This window comes from Microchirus variegatus (assembly GCF_963457635.1).
Source record: "Microchirus variegatus genome assembly, chromosome: 13".
Classification (NCBI taxonomy): domain Eukaryota; kingdom Metazoa; phylum Chordata; class Actinopteri; order Pleuronectiformes; family Soleidae; genus Microchirus; species Microchirus variegatus.
Genome location: NC_139814.1, coordinates 10,053,448 through 10,071,911, shown reverse-complemented (window position 1 = coordinate 10,071,911; position 18,464 = coordinate 10,053,448). Strand labels below are relative to the sequence as shown.

Below are 18,464 nucleotides of genomic sequence, written 5' to 3'. Positions count from 1 at the left end.
ACCATTGAAGTTGATCTCTTGACCTAAACCACTTAAATGTCAGTAAGAACTCATATGGGCATTTGAAATGTTTTCTCATGGCTATCCAGCCCAATAGTTAACTTAATATAATAAGTGAGCTTATGGTAAACACCATTGGTTTATAATGTGATTAAAAAAGTGAAACAATAATTTTGTATGTATCACTGTAAGGTGCTAACAGTATAGCTTTATTCTCATTATATTGAGGGGTTGTGATAACAATGTAATGACATTTAATGGAACAAATGGGAATAAACATTCAGAGATGAAAAATAGTCAATAGATAAACTGTGCTAATATGGCAGAAGGCAGTGAGGTGTAAACAGTCTAACTCTTTCAGGCATGAATTTACTCATTTAAAGTGTGTGGGTGAATGGTGGGAGGTTAGGGCATAGATCATATTCATTAGATTAATGGCTTGGGGAAAAATATCCTCTTTTTCTTTCTTGTGGTCCATGAAAATCAATGATGAGTACTGAACTAAAAGCTAGTCATATTTATTTGCTGTAGTCTGAGCATGAGACGTAGTGTTATTAGCCTCATTGTTGCCCTGTTGTCGGTGAATATCGATTGCCTGTGTGGCTGTGAATAGCAGCACTCAAGTGTAATAAATTGTCTGCTGTTGGTATAATCTGTATAATGTTTGCCCTCTCGCTCTGTTTACAGCTGAGGGCTTGTACCAGTCAGACCATTAAAGCGGAGACCATGCGTCCGTCCAGTCGCGTGACCCTCATGGTGCTTTGTGATGTCCATCGTTCACACATGGTCAAACACCACTGCTGTCCTGGATGTGGATACTTCTGCATTGCGGTAAGAGGTTAAACCACCCACAGACAATCTGTCCCCAAACTGTTTTTGTTTTTCTGTTGCTATGGTTGCTATGGCTGCTCTGCTCTTCATTTCGGGCAAACCACTAATGCTCTGCCACCAGAGCTCTTGTCATGTAACAAAGTACAAATACTTTGTTACTGTACATACTGTAAGTACAAAATCCACATATCGCTACTTTACTTTGCTATTTATAATTCTAGAAACTTTTACTTCCACTACGTTCGCTATATTTCTGTTACTTGTTACTACCAAATGAAATTGAACCCACAACCTTCCAGCTGAAAGACAACTGGCCCTACCGCTGCCACCATGACTCAATCCTTACTTTTACTTCTAAATCTTAAGTACATGTAAACTTCAACTTCTACCAAAGTCAATTTCTGGGAAGAAATCTTTAAGGTACTGGTGTCTGACACCTTGTTCATATCTGATCACTCGATATTAACGGGGAGGTAGATAATACAAGGTATGATTCACCTTTACTGGAAATGTTTGAAATTTAATTTAAGGTTTCAGTCAGGGCTGGGTAATATGGATATTTTATCTGTATTGTGTCATGAGACAAGATACCATCTTCAGGATATCTGCTGGGTCTTAAAAAGTCTTAAATCCAATAATTAGAATTTAAGGCCTTAAAATTTATTAAATTCTCCTAAAATCTCATAAAAGGTCTTAAATACACTTTTGAAAGGTCTTAAAAATCTATAAACGTTACTTTTATTTAAAACATGCATAAACTTCAGTCTTGCTTTGAAATGTTTCTATTTTTGAGGATGCGATAACACTACAACACGGAACTTCCCGGTGAGAATTTCTCGAGCAGCTTAGCATAGCAGCGGAGAAAACTTAATGAAAACCCACAGCTAAGCCGAATTGCAAGTTCAACCATTTGTGGTTCCAGTTTTCCTTCATGTCTTTTGTACTTTTTTGCCAGTACAGATTTGAAATGGGTCTTAGAGTGTATTCAATATGGTCTTAAAAAAGTCATAAAAAGTCTTAAATTTGACTTGTTGAAACCTGCAGAGACCCTGGTCTTATTGTTTTCATGCACCCAAAATGCCAATTTAGCATTGGGTGCGATTCATTACTGCATGTAGTAGTGTTACCTCATGCAGTCTTGCTTAAAATGATGCAAGCAAACAATATTCCTGTAAATATTCCTGCGACTTTGCTATTGCAAAATATGGCACAATGACAATCTCATGAGATTTCATATCCTTATAAACGGGATCATTTGACCTTTTTTGAAAGACGAGCTTTGGTGCTTGTTTATGGAATTGTAATAATTTCCATCACCCCATCGCTCCCTCACCATCAATGCTGCCCTTATACTCTTTTTCTTTGAGAGAAACCTGTGGTGTTATAGTAAAATTAGGCCGCATTTATTATGGATGGGAACGACGCAGCATTTTGAGAGTCGATTGTCGAGGCCGCAGCGGGCAACGCGGAGGGTGGAAACTATTCTACACTGTACTACTTCATCTTAGGCTCAAAAACATGGCTGTAATGTCCAATATTTACCATCAAAGCAGTGATAATAAAAAGGAGAGACTTTTAAAAATTTAAATAGCAAATTTAAAATGTTTATTCAACGTCCTTCTTCTATAAAACAAAATTCAAAAAATCCTGCATCAGAGAAAACTCTCTACGCTGGCACGGATATGGCAGGGATGCAGAGGTAGGCTTTTGCCAGACGGCTTAGGTTTATGGATTCCTTTCTTTCTCTATCTCCTCTTTCTCCTTCACATCCTAAATGCCTTCCTCTCTCAGGGCACATTTCTTGAGTGCTGCCCGGACCAGCGCATCGCTCACCGTTTCCACAGAGGTTGTGTGACCGTGCTAAGTGGCGGGCGCAGCAGGGCAAATGGCGGCGGTATGCTTTTCTGTCCTCACTGTGGTGAAGATGCCTCAGAGGCCCAGGAGATCACCATCCCCCTACTCAGCTCGGCTACATCCTCCGCGACCACCGTCATCTCCATGTCAGCTTCCTCCACCACAACCCCATCCTTACCCCCGTCTGCCCCCTCAGGACCCTCGCTTACAGCGTCCACAGGGGGGGTGAAGGACGGAAAAATGCCCGAAAGACCTGTCAGGTAAGATTCGATGACATATGAGAGAAGAATTGGCTGATTTGACTCTTTTATGGTGTATGAAATTGAATTTGCTCAAGTTTTCTCTGTTTCGTTTTCTCTTGTAGCGCTCGCATGCGCAGTCACGGCTTGATAACACTGACAGCAGAGCATCAGCAGCCACCACAGCCTGTCGCTTCAGCATCGACCGTAGCTACTGTCCCCCCAGCTGAGGAAGGAGTGGACAGTGTGGGGCCCTCTCTCTGTATGCCAAATGGGAAACCCATCAGCCCCAGTGCATTTCCACCTGGGCCCAGCAGGACGGCGCTGCAGAAGGCCATTCTGACACAGGACACCGAGAGGTGGGAGTTTAGCGATGTAAAATATCTCTTCTGACTTGGTCACAATACAGGTGAATGTGTTACTAACCACACAGCCAAATTGGAATGATTAAAAAAAAGAATATTAACTGTCTGTGGCACTGCAGCCTCACAGCAGTAGTCTTCTCCTGTTCCTCGTCTCTACTTCATTTCCTCATCTTTAGGAATATTAAATAGTGTGCTGTGCATCAAAATAAGACACGTTTTCAGTACAAAGACGTCTCGGATAACTAACCAAAGGCAGTGGTGTTACTCATGAATGAACTGTAAACTACTGATGAAGCCAGTAGACTGGATAGAAAGAGTTTTCACCCCATAACTCTTTACTCCACAGTTATCATTTTTGTTTCTAACATCATGTGTGAAGATGAGAATATCTGCTTTTGCTTTACAAACACTGAAATACTTTTTTTGTTTTCAGTCATTGTAGTTTAATGACAGCAGACTACATGTTTGCTCAAAGGAGGAATACCAACAATGTTTCACTACTAAGGACATGTTGTTTTTTGGTATTCAGGAGGAAGAAACTTCGATTCCACCCTCGCCAGCTGTACCCCGCTGCTAAGCAAGGAGAGGTGCAGAGAGTCCTGCTGATGCTGAGTGAGTGGACTATAATGAGCATTGTCTCCTAAAACAATTTATGATGATCATTTTCTTGACACTGCCTGGGGCTGAGCGTATACCACTTAAATGGCTGCTAATCCCATAATAACACAATGTTGCTTTAAATGTTTCAACTGAATGTGATGACTGTGTTTTTTTGGTCTGCGTGTATGTGTCAGTGGAGGGCATAGATCCAACATACCAGCCTGACTCTCAGAACAGGCGCTCTGCTCTACATGCTGCTGCTCAAAGAGGTCTGCTAGAAATCTGCTACATGCTGGTACAGGTGAGACCAAGTCTCTTCAGCATTGAGGAAAAGGCTGTGCTGGGTGAAGAAATAGACTTCATAAATTCAGAGGTTCAGGTATGGGTGAAAAGGAACTAAATGTGGAAGGACAAAATATGTGTTCAAGTGTGTGTTACAAGTCACCAATCATCAAAAGGCTTGATAAGAGTAAATTATTTTGAGAGTCTGATGCTGCTGATGGCCTTTAGTCCAGTCTACTGACAAGTACCTAAGAAAGAAAATCTCTTTGGACTTTGGTGTTTTGTCTAATGGCAAGATACAGCAGTAATCATAGACTTAAGCAGGTGTAGATTTTGTCATGTGAGTTTTTAATTTAGTCTCTGCCAGCAGCCATATTATCACAATACACTGATTCAACTTTCTGTGACTGAGTACAAGAATGATCACAATCAATGAATTTGAGTACATGCCCGATACTGAGTACTACCATTACTCAGTACCATAATACCATTACAACAATGTCATTACAAAAAATAGAATTGCCTCACAGTCACTGACTGACATAAATAAAACATTATATTATTGCTGCTGTTCAAACATTTACAGTCCTCTCCTAAAGTATTGGAAGAGTAAGGATTATTCCTTTATTTTTGCTGTTTACTGAAAACATTTGGGTTTGACACCAAATGATGAATATAAAACAAGAGATAAGTATTTCACTTTTATTTCTAGGTATGTACATCCAGATATGTTAAATAACTTAAAAGTTAGCCTCGTTTGTAATGGAGCACCACATTTTTGGGAGAGCAAAAGTATAGGAACAGATGGACTTGAATAAGATTTAAAGGAATAAGACTTAATAGTTGCTGTGTGTCGTGTTGGTTCTTTAGATGTTTTATCAAATGACTTGTCCGTGAGACGGGTAGTACTGTAAAGATGCAAAGAGTAGGGGTAGTAAAAGTTCACAAGAGAGGTGAAGGAGGCATGGTGGTGTGGGTGGAGACCAGTGAGAGGTGAAAGGGAATGTCTACAAGACAGTAGTGAGACCTATTATGATGTATGGCACTCACTGGTGCAGTGTCCTGCTACTATGTGGGCAGTAAATCAGTATTTATCATTTGTCAACATCTCATACAACCACACTTCAAAACACTTCAACTATCCTCTTAGGAAAATAGTCCCCACCTCTTTCTCTAATCAGGATCACAATGTTCCTTCCCAAGTCTTGTGCCTTAGATCAAAGACCTCTTTATGTTTTGTTACGTACAGGCAGGTGCTCATGTGGATGCCCAGGACAAAGACCTGAGAACACCTCTGATGGAAGCAATCATCAATAATCACATTGAGGTTGCTCGCTACCTGATCCAGAATGGTGCCTCGGTCTACCATGTTGTGAGTGTCCACCGGTGCTTGAAATTGTATAACAACAAAGTGAACTTGTTGAGGCTTGGTTGACGTGTATTTCTGCGGTTGATTACATGGATTCACCAGGAGGAGGATGGCTACACCGGCCTCCACCACGCAGCCAAGCTGGGCAACCTAGAAATTCTGAAAATGCTGCTGGAGACGGGGCAGGTTGATGTGAATGCACAGGTAAAAGTAAATACAAAATGTCACTTTTTAAGTGCTCAAGTAGCCTGTTGTCTTAAAGGACGGTGAGGTTGTGGGCCATGTTTCCTTATAACATGATATTAAGTGGGGGGCCACATGTTATAGATTGGGGGGCCACATGTAATAGATTGGGGGGCCACATAAGGCCCACGGGCCACCAGTTTGACATCAGATTTGATTTTATTGATCCCACAATGGGGAAATTCACTTGCTACAGCAGCAGCATGTGACAAATACTAGAAAAGTATGTGTACAAAATATTTTTTTATTATAGTGAAAGTAAGCTATTGTTTCTGTTCAATGTAAGCATAAAGCAGTGGTACAGAATTATTAAATGGGTTATGGCACAGACTGAATTACAATTAGTCAACATTTTAATGATCCATGTCTGACATTGTTTCAATGTGTTCTCATCAAAGCACATTGACCTCACTGGAGGAGGACTGCACTGGCTGATAGGAGCCACACATAAAGCCTCATTTAAATTTGTTTTTTGCTGGTTTCAGGATAACGGTGGCTGGACGCCCATCATCTGGGCAGCAGAGCACAAACATGTTGACGTGATCAAAGCATTGCTGAACAGAGGAGCTGATGTTACTATCAAAGATAAGGTATGATGGGAAAAAAAGGAAACGTACAGTACACTGGACTTTCAGTTGATACTAAGGAATGCATTGGGGGTCTAAAAGTTAAATGTACGATGTAAATCTATCGTCATCATGACATCAACAGGCAGGATATAAATACAGCAAACAACCACTTGAACTGTGATGAATGTTTCCCCCACATTCAGTTAACAGCTCTCACTGCAAGTGCTGGGCCAGAGAGCCCTGTCCAGCAGTGTCCAGTGCACATCTCTGTATCTCATGTGTGAGCACAGACAGACGCACACAGTTGAGTGAGTTATAAAGACTGAAAGGACTGAAATATCAGCGCACTCACTCGTCCTCCATGAACGGGTAACACAGCTGTGCTGCAGCAGAGGCACACACACACACACACACTGTGGGGACGTCCTTAATTATACATACATACATACATACTTCTGTTGTGCACTGACCTCTGATCTGTGTGAAACAGTCACTTACCCCAGATTTCCACTGGACGCGTTACAGATGGATGCGTTCTGCTTCGTCCTCTGCCCAGCGTCAATCCCCACCGGGCACGTTACGGCAGCGGCGCGGTGCTTTGGGAGCCAGCGGTATTCACGGTAGATTGCGCAATAATCTTGAATGGACGCGAGTTTGCGAGATCCCGCGATAGACTGTTTTTATAAAGGAAACAACAACAACACAGCTTCTTTTCATTCTCTGACGTGGAAGAACTGTTGATCTGGTGTCATAAATGATTTTATGTTTCTCTACTTCAACAATCAGTCTCTCGTCGTACATTATGACTCTCCGAGACGCTCTGATTAATTTGACTGTTGACCTGGCAGCACCGGTCACGACGTAATGTTGATGTGAAGTTGTGACAGGCTATATGACCTGCGTATTGTGTTTTATTTTGAAAGGGGGGCGGAAATGTTTTACTTTGATTCTGTGTCGCTTTTCCTGTCTGGTGCGAACTGCTCTGTTGGAATTAACGAGGTTCAGCAGCGGCAACAGCAAAAATAGAACTGCTACCTATCGATAGCGATGCGGCGCAGTGAGACGCTGCTGAGACGTTCCGCAGGGCGTCTGGTGGAAATGCTCTCATTGATTAGAATGGAAGCGATTTGCAACGGCGACCACGCCGCTGACGTTTCCGTGGCTGTAACGCGTCCAGTGGAAATTCAGGGTTAGAGTCTGCAGTCAGACAAGAGTCAGATAGAGAGACAGAGACAGCAGCTGAAGATGGAGAGAGGTGAGGGGTTGTTGTGCGGAAGGTTTCATTTTAAGAAGCCGAGCAACGGAACCATCACTAAAACAAAAGTGACCTGGGTGTCACGGCACAGTTTAATGACAATGACTAGAAGTTGTGATCCTTTGCCTTGACTGTCAAAAAAACTGATGTGCGACTAATTGCTGAGACCTGAGCAGAGGAATTCCTAGTAAGTGGCAAACTAAACACTGCAGGCACCGATAGTGTCTGTAATATACTTCTGTTTGAACACCTACTCTGTATACCGACTGTGCTCCCGGTCTCTCTCTTTATCATAACACATGTGAATGTCTGACACTCTAAATTGACCATATGTGTGAGAGAGAGAGTGTTGATATAGAGAGAGACAAACAACCATTATATGTGTATGAATGACGTTGGAGGTAGTCGGAGGAGCTGTTTGGCTCACATTGGCAGCCACGCTTCCAGAGCGGCTGTGGCTACAGAGAATGTGGATGAACGAATAATGATTTCTGTACGCGCTTTGGGTATCAATAAAAGCGATATATAAATGTAATCAATAATTATAATCTCTATTAACGAATTTCAATTTTCTTTTTTAATCTATTGACATGGTAACAGTACGGTTTCGATATCTTAATATGAAACTACTCAGACTAGCAAAGGCAATATTACATTGTAAAAATAATTAAAAGCACAGATATAATCACACCACAAACTTTATTTAAACAGATCAGATCAAATTAAACAGCATACATAAAACCACACAAATTAAAAATAAATATAAAGTTTAGTGCTATCCAATAAAAATAATAACATTTTAACCCACTCACAAAAACTACTTAACACTACAAATACGATCAAATGTGAACATGACACCATGCTGCTCCAAGTGAAGGAGGCTGTGATGACGACATAAACGAGAAGCTGCTCAGAGTCGCACTGTAGTTGAATGTGGAGCCAACTTCGGAGTCGTGATGTGAGGAAGACGTTAAACTACTTAAAACTAACTTCACTGTGGTGCATAACCCATGTTTTAAAGCGGACCGAGACCGGAAGTTTCAATTAGTGCTGTTTTTTTTAGTGTGTATCTGCGTCATTACCTTGTTTACAAAGCCCTGAAGGTTCAAAACAAAAAACAAACAGTTCAGCCACTGCTGAGAACGCTGTGGTTTATTGTAATCTCGGGCTCAGCGAGATCTCTGAAGAAACCCGGTAGGGAAGGCTCTACACTGCTGGCCAATCACAACACAGTCTGTCTTCTGGGGGTGAGATTTATGTCTGAAATATCGTGGCCCAGGAGAGTATCAGAAAAGACAGATTTCTATCAGCTCGTTTACAGCAACTAGGAGGTTTTTGACCATAAAAACAAGTTAATGTATGTAAGTAGACCTCCATAACTAACATATATTTGCAACAGGACCACTCTATGTGAGCTTTAACGTAATGCTTGCACACCGTGGTTTGTTTGTGGACAGACCTTTTCTCATTCTCATCGTAGTTCAAGCTGAATCCAAAATAATCCCCCACTTAAACGGATTTAAACGAAGACGGTGTCTCTTCAAACTTTCTTTTTTCTCGTTCACTCGCCATTGTTTCTACATTGTTCAGACAGCTCTCATCATTTGCGGTGATTGGCTCCCGGGAAACTCAGGGACGTTCTAATTGGCTCTGAAAGCGGCATGAGCAGCCAACGGCACTGAGTGCAGCGCCGCGCTCATGTCTCTTCAAACTTTCTTTTTTCTCGGTAAAATACCGAATACCGTTGCTTCCCTACTGTATATCAATCCATACAAAACCAAACATTTCTTCATTTACTGCAGGTGACATCGTCATTGCAATATTCAGCAACGTTTATCGCATAGCGCATGATTTCCTAATATGGTGCAGCCTCACATTTTAAGTACAGCTGCTGTTGGAAACATGAAAGGCTGTGCTTATGAGTCAAAAGACTCTCGCTGATTTTGGGTGTTTTTATGTCGAAAAACTGTTGAAACTATAGAATCTAACTGTTTTAAAACTTATAGCGGGAGTGATAGAATGGTTATATGGGTGCAGCTGTATGTAAATATTTCAAGTTAGGTGCTTTTAACAGCCCCTCTTTTTTCCTTCAGGAGCTAAATGTATGTCTCCACTGGGCAGCGTATGCAGGCAACGTGGACATAGCCGAGCTGGTGTTGAACTCTGGCTGTTCCCTCGCCTCAGTTAACATGCACGGGGACACGCCGCTCCATATCGCTGCCAGAGAGGGATACTTGGAATGTATTACGTGAGTTCGCAGATCGCCTAGTGGCAGCCAATTTTCACGTAGCCACTTGGTCAGTCATTCTGTTTTTGTCAAACCAGTATCTGTACAACCATGTGTATATAACAGACTTGAACCTTCAGTAGAGCAATTTGACATACTTTGACTGGTGTCGGCTTTCTAAAATGCAACCATAATCTGACTCAGAACTGTAGTGTGTTGACATGATGTGATTCTTTTTCTGCAGGTTGTTTCTCTCAAGAGGTGCAGATATCGACATCATGAACAGGGAAGGAGACACGCCTCTCTCACTTGCACGGGTTGATACGCCCGTGTGGGTTGCACTACAGATCAACAGAAAGCTGCGGCGGGGAATAACCAATCGCATGCTTCGGACTGAAAGAATCATCTGCAGGTAGTTGTTTTGTTTTGTAGACGTTTTATTTAAGTATAGTTACCTCCCACATAACCAGAGTTGTATCTTTCTCTTGTTTCCTGCCAATTACCTGGTGTTTTTTCTCTTAGACCCAATTCCCACTGGTCAAAAAACAATTTAATTGCAGGTTTGAAAAATGTGGAAATGTGTTTAACCAGAATTCACTTCTGGATCAAATGACATGCACATGAGATTTTATCAGCTTCTGCTCCAATAGGGATCAGTTGGATTGAGAAACCCGAGTGAATATGTCACTTTTGTCTTTGTCTCTTAATGTTTTGCAGTGATGTAGGGCTGCAACGGTTATTTATCGACAACTATATCAACTGGCAAACTGTTGATACAGATTTGATCAGTTTTTCAGCTTCTTAAATGTGAATTTGTTTTTGTCCCATAACAAAGAAGTCATTAAAATCGCTCATTCGATCACAAGACAAGACATTTGACCATAAAACAATACATTTGACCACAAAACAAGACATTTGACCACAAAACAAGACATTTGACCACAAAACAAGACACCTGAGAACAAAACAAGACATTTGACCACAAGACGGGGGTCTGTGACATTACATTTCATACATAGGTGTTTGCCGTGGTGAAAGAACACCACAAGGCAGAACAGCCACTGACAGGGTAATGGTGTTAAATCACCTTTTTTTGTGGGTTCCCCCAGGAGTGTAAACAAGTCTTCTGATAGCTCCCTGCTTTCTGTTCCAGTGATGTTGCACAAGGCTACGAGAATGTTCCGATTCCCTGTGTGAATGCAGTTGATGACGAGGGCTGTCCTTCAGACTACAAATATGTTTCAGAAAACTGTGAAACTTCAGCCATGAACATAGACCGCAACATTACACACTTACAGGTAAAAGGTCAACCATATTGTGTTTTTACTGCTATACTATCTGCACTGAAAAAAGAAAAAAAATATTATTAATTCAATGGTCTTTTCTTTAGCACTGTAGCTGCACTGATGACTGCTCATCCAGTAACTGCCTCTGTGGGCAGCTCAGCATCCGATGCTGGTATGACAAGGTAAATGGACACAGTGTCTGAAAAGCCTACACATACTCTGATCTGTATTCAGTGTTTCTGTCTTTGGCCTCAGACAGCACAGAGTCACAGAGTTATTGATGAAATGCAATAAAAATACAATCATTGTTTTATTAGTGAGACAATAACCACCTGGACCTGGACTGGAAATAATGTATCAGTAACTGTTTAGTTTTGTTTTGTTTTGAATGTCTAATATCTGTAAAGCTAGTGACAAATCAGCTGGTTACATAATTAGTTGGTGTTGAATGAAGAATCATTTTGTTTTTTGGTTCCAGGATCAGCGGCTGCTCCAGGAGTTCAACAAAATTGAACCTCCACTAATATTTGAATGCAACGTGGCCTGTTCCTGCTATCGAACATGCAAGAACAGGGTGGTACAGGCAGGCATCAAGTAAGACTTTGAAGTTCATCTCCCTCATGTAACATAAATCATTTTCTATTCCATATTGAAGGGGATGTATGTAAAATACTGTATGTACAACATTGGCCTTTAGGATTTATCATAGTTACTGCAGTCCCAATTATTCACTAATGTTGCATTTCCACCGGCTCTACTCGGCACAGCACAGCACGCCGCGGCACGGTTTGGTTGCATTTCAACTACAAAAAAAGTACCGGCTCAACGTGGGCGGAGTCATCACTGAACGGCTGCTTGAAACTGCGGTGACTTTGTTTTACACATACACACACAGTGTGGGGTGCCCAGGGGGTCAATTTTAGGTCCAATACTTCTTAGTTTATATATGCTCCCCCTTAGGGACGTCATCGGGGGCACGGCATCAATTTTCACAGCTATGCTGATGGTGCGCAACTTAACATTGCCGTGTCTCCTGTTGACATGGGGCCCATTGATTTCCTTTTAAACCGTATCTTTGATATAAAGTCATGGATGGCTGGGAATTCTTACAGCTCAACCAGGACAAAACAGAGGTTTTAATTATTGGTCCTGAAGGCAAGAGAGAAACTTTTACCAAAACTAAATGCTTTTAAACATTCACATTGTGTGAAAAACTTGGGTGTTCTTTTTCGACTCTGAGCTTGATTTTATTCCACACATCAGAAATACCACAAAGAGTTAAGAGTTCGCCCGTTTCTGTTCGTACCTGGATAGTTGGGGAGTCCCAGCCCAGAGCAGTATGGCCTTGGTATGGGCCCCGGGCTGTCTGGGTCAGGGTGGTCTCTGTGGTGGAAGCCACTGTAGTCGTGGGCTTGGACGACTCTCGGTGGGGATGGCTCCCATAGGTTGGAGTTTCCTCACTTGGTCTATCAGTGCTCAGTCATACTCCATTTTATTATGGAGGGGGGTATGTGTCGATGTAGCGTGTGTGTGTGTGTGTGTGTGTGTGTGTGTGTGTGTGTGTGTGTGTGTGTGTGGCTGTGTGTGTGTGTGTGTGTGTGTGTGTGTGTGTGTGTGTGTGTGTGTGTGTGTGTGTGTGTGTGTGTGTGTGTGTGTGTGTGTGTGTGTGTGTGTGTGTGTGTGTGTGTGTGTGTGTGTGTGTGTGTGTGTGTGTGTGTGTGTGTGTGTGTGTGTGTGTGTGTGTGTGTGTGTGTGTGTGTGTGTGTGTGTGTGTGTGTGTGTGTGTGTGTGTGTGTGTGTGTGTGTGTGTGCACAGTAAAGAAATTAGCAAAAATTGGCTAATTGACTCACAGACTCAACCCGTCTTTCATTCTCTCTCAGTCACACAAATAACAGGCAAGAAGGGCAAGTCAGGGTTTTTTTTTGTTATACCTCGAACATAGATGGCTAGAGAGTTGTTACATCAGTGTTTTTCAACCAGTGTGCCGTGAGAGATCGTCAGGTGTGCCGTGGGAAATGATCCAATTTCATCTGATTGGTCTAAAAACATTTTTTGAAAACAAATAATTATCTGCAAATAATATGCCATTGTCGAGTGTATGCGCTGTAGTAGTGACTGGCAGCATAATCATGTAATACTATTGAGGTTTTCTACTACCTTTAACACCACATTGTTGAAGCATTTATGTTCAAGCTGTATTTTTAAAGGGGACATGTTAAGTGCACTTTTTGTTTGAAAGAAGATAAATACAAGATGATTAATGATGATGATTTGATTCATATTCAAGACACTTCGATAAGAATGACTAAATTGTTAATATAGGCTACAGAGTATAATTTTTTAAACATTTTTGTTTGGTGGTGTGCCTCGTGATTTTTTCAATGAAAAAAATGTACCTTGGCTCAAAAAAGGTTGAAAAACACTGTTACATGATGGTGCGGGGAGTGGGGATTTTTAAGGGGTTTCATTTTCTTTTCTTTTAATGTAAAGCACTTTGTGCTACATTCTTACATGTATGAAAGGTGCTATATAAATAAATTTAATTTGAATTTGAAATGTCATGCCCAAACTAAATAGAGTACATCTCTGCAGTTACAAGGTCTATGTGGATTATCTTGGTATCAAAATAAAGATAAGGCTTGTGAGATTCCAAGTAAGTCTCACTGTAGATGCCACTGTGTCAGAGTAAATGCACATGGAACACAGCATAAATGAAGGATTTTTTTCTCTCGCCTAAAAAAATAGTGCGTTTTAAAGTGAATATCACCTTTAAAATATGCAGTAGGAGCTTAAAAACACACGGAGGTCATGTAACAACATGTGGACATGAGCTGTGCTGAAGTGAAGCAGAGTAAAATGACGTAGGTTTTAGTAAAGAGATGTCTAGGCGTTCTCTCGTTTGGCAGAGTTTGGCAACATCTGTGCCATTTGAGATGTCTTATGTACCAAATTATTAAAACCCATTTCATTTAATTAACGTGTCACTATTGATCAAAAATAAAAAGTATGAAAGCTGGCTGTAAATCTGTGCTCCCTGTGCGTAATAACAACTCTGTGACTCTGCAGCATCTTCAGTTATTACGGTGATTGACAGCTCATTTTAAACCTCTAAACCGGTAGAATCAGACACCGGTCTCCAAATGCATGTGAATCACTTCATTAGCGAGTCAAAAGGACATAAATGCATATGACGCATTTGTGAGGACATTCGCCCTTCTCTAATCAGAACGATCTAATGTCGCTCCCAAAGCATGCTGGGAAGTGTAGTTCTTGATTAGAAGTGGTTTTGTTCCAGTGAAAATCACTTGTTTTGATAAACAGCAAAGGTAAGACAATATTTCTGCTTGTATTTCTAGAAAGTCAATTGTTGTTTTGCTCCTATTTTGGGGCTGGATCTAGAATCTTAACCGTATATAAAGAATTTATTTACAATAAACAAACTTAAGGTAAACTTAAATCGAGCTGCTCCAAAAGTAGCTGTTGGGCCAGGTTGAATGGAGAAAACACACTGACACTGCAACCATGCAGCTTCCCAAGCTGCACAGAGTACACACACCGCTCAGTGGCTCACAGAGAGAGGCTTCAGAGAGACAGAGACGTCCCAGCTTTTCCTCAGTTTTATGCCCTTCCGCTTGATTGCTGAGTTGAGGCACCTGTGGAATAAGCGGACATTGGCGGACCTACAAAGCACACAAAGAAACAGGATGCCTCACTCAGCACCATGGCACGTAACACATAATCTTGCTGATGCTCAGATGCCGCTTTTCAATGTGTGCACTGTAATGTTTTTTTTTGCTCCTGCTGTTTGATCCATCTGTGTTTTAACTGTGTTTCGTGAACATAATAATGGTTTATATGAGCATATATGTGTTTATTAAAGTTAGACATGGTTTTAAGACGTTTTTGTCGCTGCGTGTGACACTGCCCCCGGTACAGGGGGCATCCATGAAGAAGAGGTTAATCGATTATTAAAAATAATCTTTAGTTGCAGCCCTAAAGCATTGTTTCACAGTGTGACCTGACAACGTCCTTTTCTTGCCACAGAGTTCGTCTTCAGCTGTACAGGACAGAGAAGATGGGCTGGGGCGTCCGGGCTCTGCAGGACATTCCCCAGGGAAGCTTCATCTGCGAGTAAGACACACAACCTGCTGCTTTTAGATGAAAAGTCAGAGGCAGAAAGTTAACTGTCACTCCCTTTTCCACACAGGTATGTTGGAGAGCTTATCTCTGATGCAGAGGCAGATGTTAGAGAAGATGACTCTTACCTGTTTGACCTGGACAACAAGGTGAATCTTTTAAAATATGTGCTCTGTTTTCAACATCAAAAAAAGCTGCTGACAGTGACAGAAAGTTGGAAGATCAACTGTTTCCTCTGCAGCCAGGAATGTTGAACAAAACCAAGATGGATTCAGCCTGGATATGTAGTCTTAACATGGTTACCATGGTGATTTATTCTGTGCAGTTGGCCTGCTCCAGACCAGCTGGGAGCATTAAAAATTACAGAAACACAACTGTATCTGCAGCATAGTGCAAAGCAGGCTGGGAAATTCCACCCACAAACTCCTAACATGCGACAGCAGAGGTCCCAAACTTTTGGCCCCCATATCAATATCGAGTTATAATAAGACTTATTTCTCTCAGTTTTTGTATTTAGAGGCTCAAAATTCACTTCACTCCTCCTGACCAGACAAGACGCTGAGTGCTCTCAGGTCATTTGAGTTTGACACCCCTGTGCTACACTATTGATATTGCTACCAGGTTAACAGTCAATTGATCAGAGGGTCTCGGAGTCATAATGTACGACGAGAGACTGACTGTTGAAGTGGAGAACCATAAAATAATTTATGACACCAGATCAACAGTTCTTCCACGTCGGAGAATGAAAGAAGCTGTGTTGTTGTTTCCTTTATACACACAGTCTATCGCTGGATCTCGTGAAGGATAAGTTGCACTTCTTAGCAGGATAAGTTGCACTTCTTAGCAGGATAAGTTGCACTTCTTAGCAGGATAGGTTACACTTCTTAGCAGGATAAGTTACACTTCTTAGCAGGATAAGTTGCACTTCTTAGCAGGAAAGGTTACACTTCTTAGCAGGATAGGTTACACTTCTTAGCAGGATAAGTTACACTTCTTAGCAGGATAAGTTACACTTCTTAGCAGGATAAGTTACACTTAGCAGGATAAGTTACACTTCTTAGCAGGATAAGTTGCACTTAGCAGGATAGGTTACACTTCTTAGCAGGATAGGTTACACTTCTTAGCAGGATAAGTTATACTTCTTAGCAGGATAAGTTGCACTTCTTAGCAGGATAAGTTGCACTTCTTAGCAGGATAGGTTACACTTCTTAGCAGGATAAGTTGCACTTCTCAGCAGGATAAGTTGCACTTCTTAGCAGGATAAGTTACACTTCTCAGCAGGATAAGTTGCACTTCTTAGCAGGATAGGTTACACTTCTTAGCAGGATAAGTTATACTTCTTAGCAGGATAAGTTACACTTCTTAGCAGGATAAGTTGCACTTCTTAGCAGGATAGGTTACACTTCTTAGCAGGACAAGTTACACTTCTGAGCAGGATAAGTTGCACTTCTTAGCAGGATAAGTTATACTTCTTATCAGAATAAGTTACACTTAGCAGGATAAGTTACACTTCTTGGCAGGATAAGTTGCACTTAGCAGGATAAGTTACAATTGGCTTGACCAAGTAAAGTTGCGTCTTCTCATCCTGGTTTGGCATTAGTGTAAGTGACTAAGCCAGACTTAAGCCCCACTTTCTCAGGTATCCTGGATATCTTAATTCCTTGATATCATGGAGTCAGCAAACAGATGAGACTGTTTACAGAGTTAAAGTTCCCACCTGTTTGGAAACAACAGCAGTGTTTGTATTTACTTATTTATTTAGCAGATAACAAAGTGAATTCACCTTTTTATGCCCAAATATGAGCAGCTGTGTCTGGGCTTCTTCTCTGAGGTGATGCTTTTCTCTTCAGGAATGCAAGTCAATAACTATAATTTCACGTCATCATCTTAAGCAAGAAATAATTATTTGCTTGACTATTTTTTTCACTTTTTTTTGTAAAACAATACATTACATACATTATATTTTAGCATTGAAAATATTCCAGTGAAAGAGCTTCTACATACTGGTGTATTAACAATTAGAGAATCATACAATTGATTTTGATAATTACCAGTGCATTCATTCTCATCAATGTCTTAAACTGTAACTAAACCACTTTTTTCCAGGTATAAACCAGTGTATGTGTGGATGTAGTAATGTTATTTTTGATGGAGGCATTAGAATATTAACATTATATATACATCTCGAACAATCTTTGGTCTCTTCCAGGTTTGTTTTCCCATACTCTGCCCCCTTTTTTCACACACACTCTGTCATCTTTCTCTGACACATGAAGCACCTCCTCACACAGCTTCAGCTGGGTGTCAGATGTCACTACCAGACCACGCCCCCTCAATGCTCCTCACTCTCCCATCCTTTCTCAATCCTTGACATTTTTCTAAACCCGACATTGGGGCGGAGTTAGCTGCACAAATGTGGGTTTAGTTACACTTCAGAAAGCCACTTCAGTCTTCTACATTACATTTTTATTTCTTCCTGTGCAGGACGGTGAGGTGTATTGCATCGACGCTCGTTACTACGGCAACATCAGTCGTTTCATCAACCACCTGTGCGACCCCAACCTGATCCCGGTGCGTGTGTTCATGCTGCACCAGGACCTGAGATTCCCCCGCATCGCCTTCTTCAGCTCAAGAGACATTCTCAATGGACAAGAACTGGGGTGAGACGGCCATGTTTGTGATCACCATGTTTTCTTCTTTAAACTTCACTGATTCATCTCAACAGCGATAGCTCAAGGGTTTGAAAACAGGGGACTTTTTTCAGGGTGTATCTAGTTAAACTAGTTATTTACTGATCCAGGTGCAATTCTCTCCACTCAAACACCAGCTACTACATTCACATTTGGCCTTCAGCTGTCCATGCTTTGGTCAGAGTTATGGACAGAAGACGGGGTTCAGTTGCACTTCACTGGTGACATCACGACGTGTTTCTGCAACGATCTGGACCCAGATCTTACTGGCGTATAATATATTCTATAACAAACACCACTTACCTGGAATTGACAGAGTGTATGTGTTTCATTAGGTTCGACTATGGCGATCGGTTTTGGGACATAAAGAGCAAATACTTCACGTGCCAGTGTGGATCGGAGAAATGCAAACACTCGGCCGAGGCCATCGCCCTGGAGCAGAGCAGGCTGGCTCGGACAGAGGCCTGCCCAGAATCAGGAGCCGACTGTGGGATAACCATGATGGCAAACTACTAA

The 18,464-nt window shown here is 41.5% G+C and overlaps 1 protein-coding gene across 1 annotated transcript in view; it reads left to right on the top strand.

The window, feature by feature from the left end:
* ehmt2 (euchromatic histone-lysine N-methyltransferase 2) overlaps positions 1 to 18,464 on the top strand; it is a gene marked incomplete at its 3' end in the record, with an annotated part of 26,431 nt that extends 7,967 nt beyond the window's left edge. The window contains exons 12-28 of the mRNA XM_083899471.1: positions 688 to 831; positions 2,623 to 2,945; positions 3,050 to 3,283; positions 3,819 to 3,901; positions 4,084 to 4,190; positions 5,421 to 5,543; positions 5,643 to 5,744; positions 6,269 to 6,373; positions 9,701 to 9,855; positions 10,079 to 10,246; positions 10,988 to 11,132; positions 11,225 to 11,302; positions 11,599 to 11,714; positions 15,166 to 15,252; positions 15,329 to 15,407; positions 17,743 to 17,918; positions 18,284 to 18,464. Coding sequence (XP_083755597.1) covers positions 688 to 831; positions 2,623 to 2,945; positions 3,050 to 3,283; positions 3,819 to 3,901; positions 4,084 to 4,190; positions 5,421 to 5,543; positions 5,643 to 5,744; positions 6,269 to 6,373; positions 9,701 to 9,855; positions 10,079 to 10,246; positions 10,988 to 11,132; positions 11,225 to 11,302; positions 11,599 to 11,714; positions 15,166 to 15,252; positions 15,329 to 15,407; positions 17,743 to 17,918; positions 18,284 to 18,464 — 2,406 coding nt within the window. The remainder of the gene's footprint in view (positions 1 to 687; positions 832 to 2,622; positions 2,946 to 3,049; positions 3,284 to 3,818; positions 3,902 to 4,083; positions 4,191 to 5,420; positions 5,544 to 5,642; positions 5,745 to 6,268; positions 6,374 to 9,700; positions 9,856 to 10,078; positions 10,247 to 10,987; positions 11,133 to 11,224; positions 11,303 to 11,598; positions 11,715 to 15,165; positions 15,253 to 15,328; positions 15,408 to 17,742; positions 17,919 to 18,283) is intronic.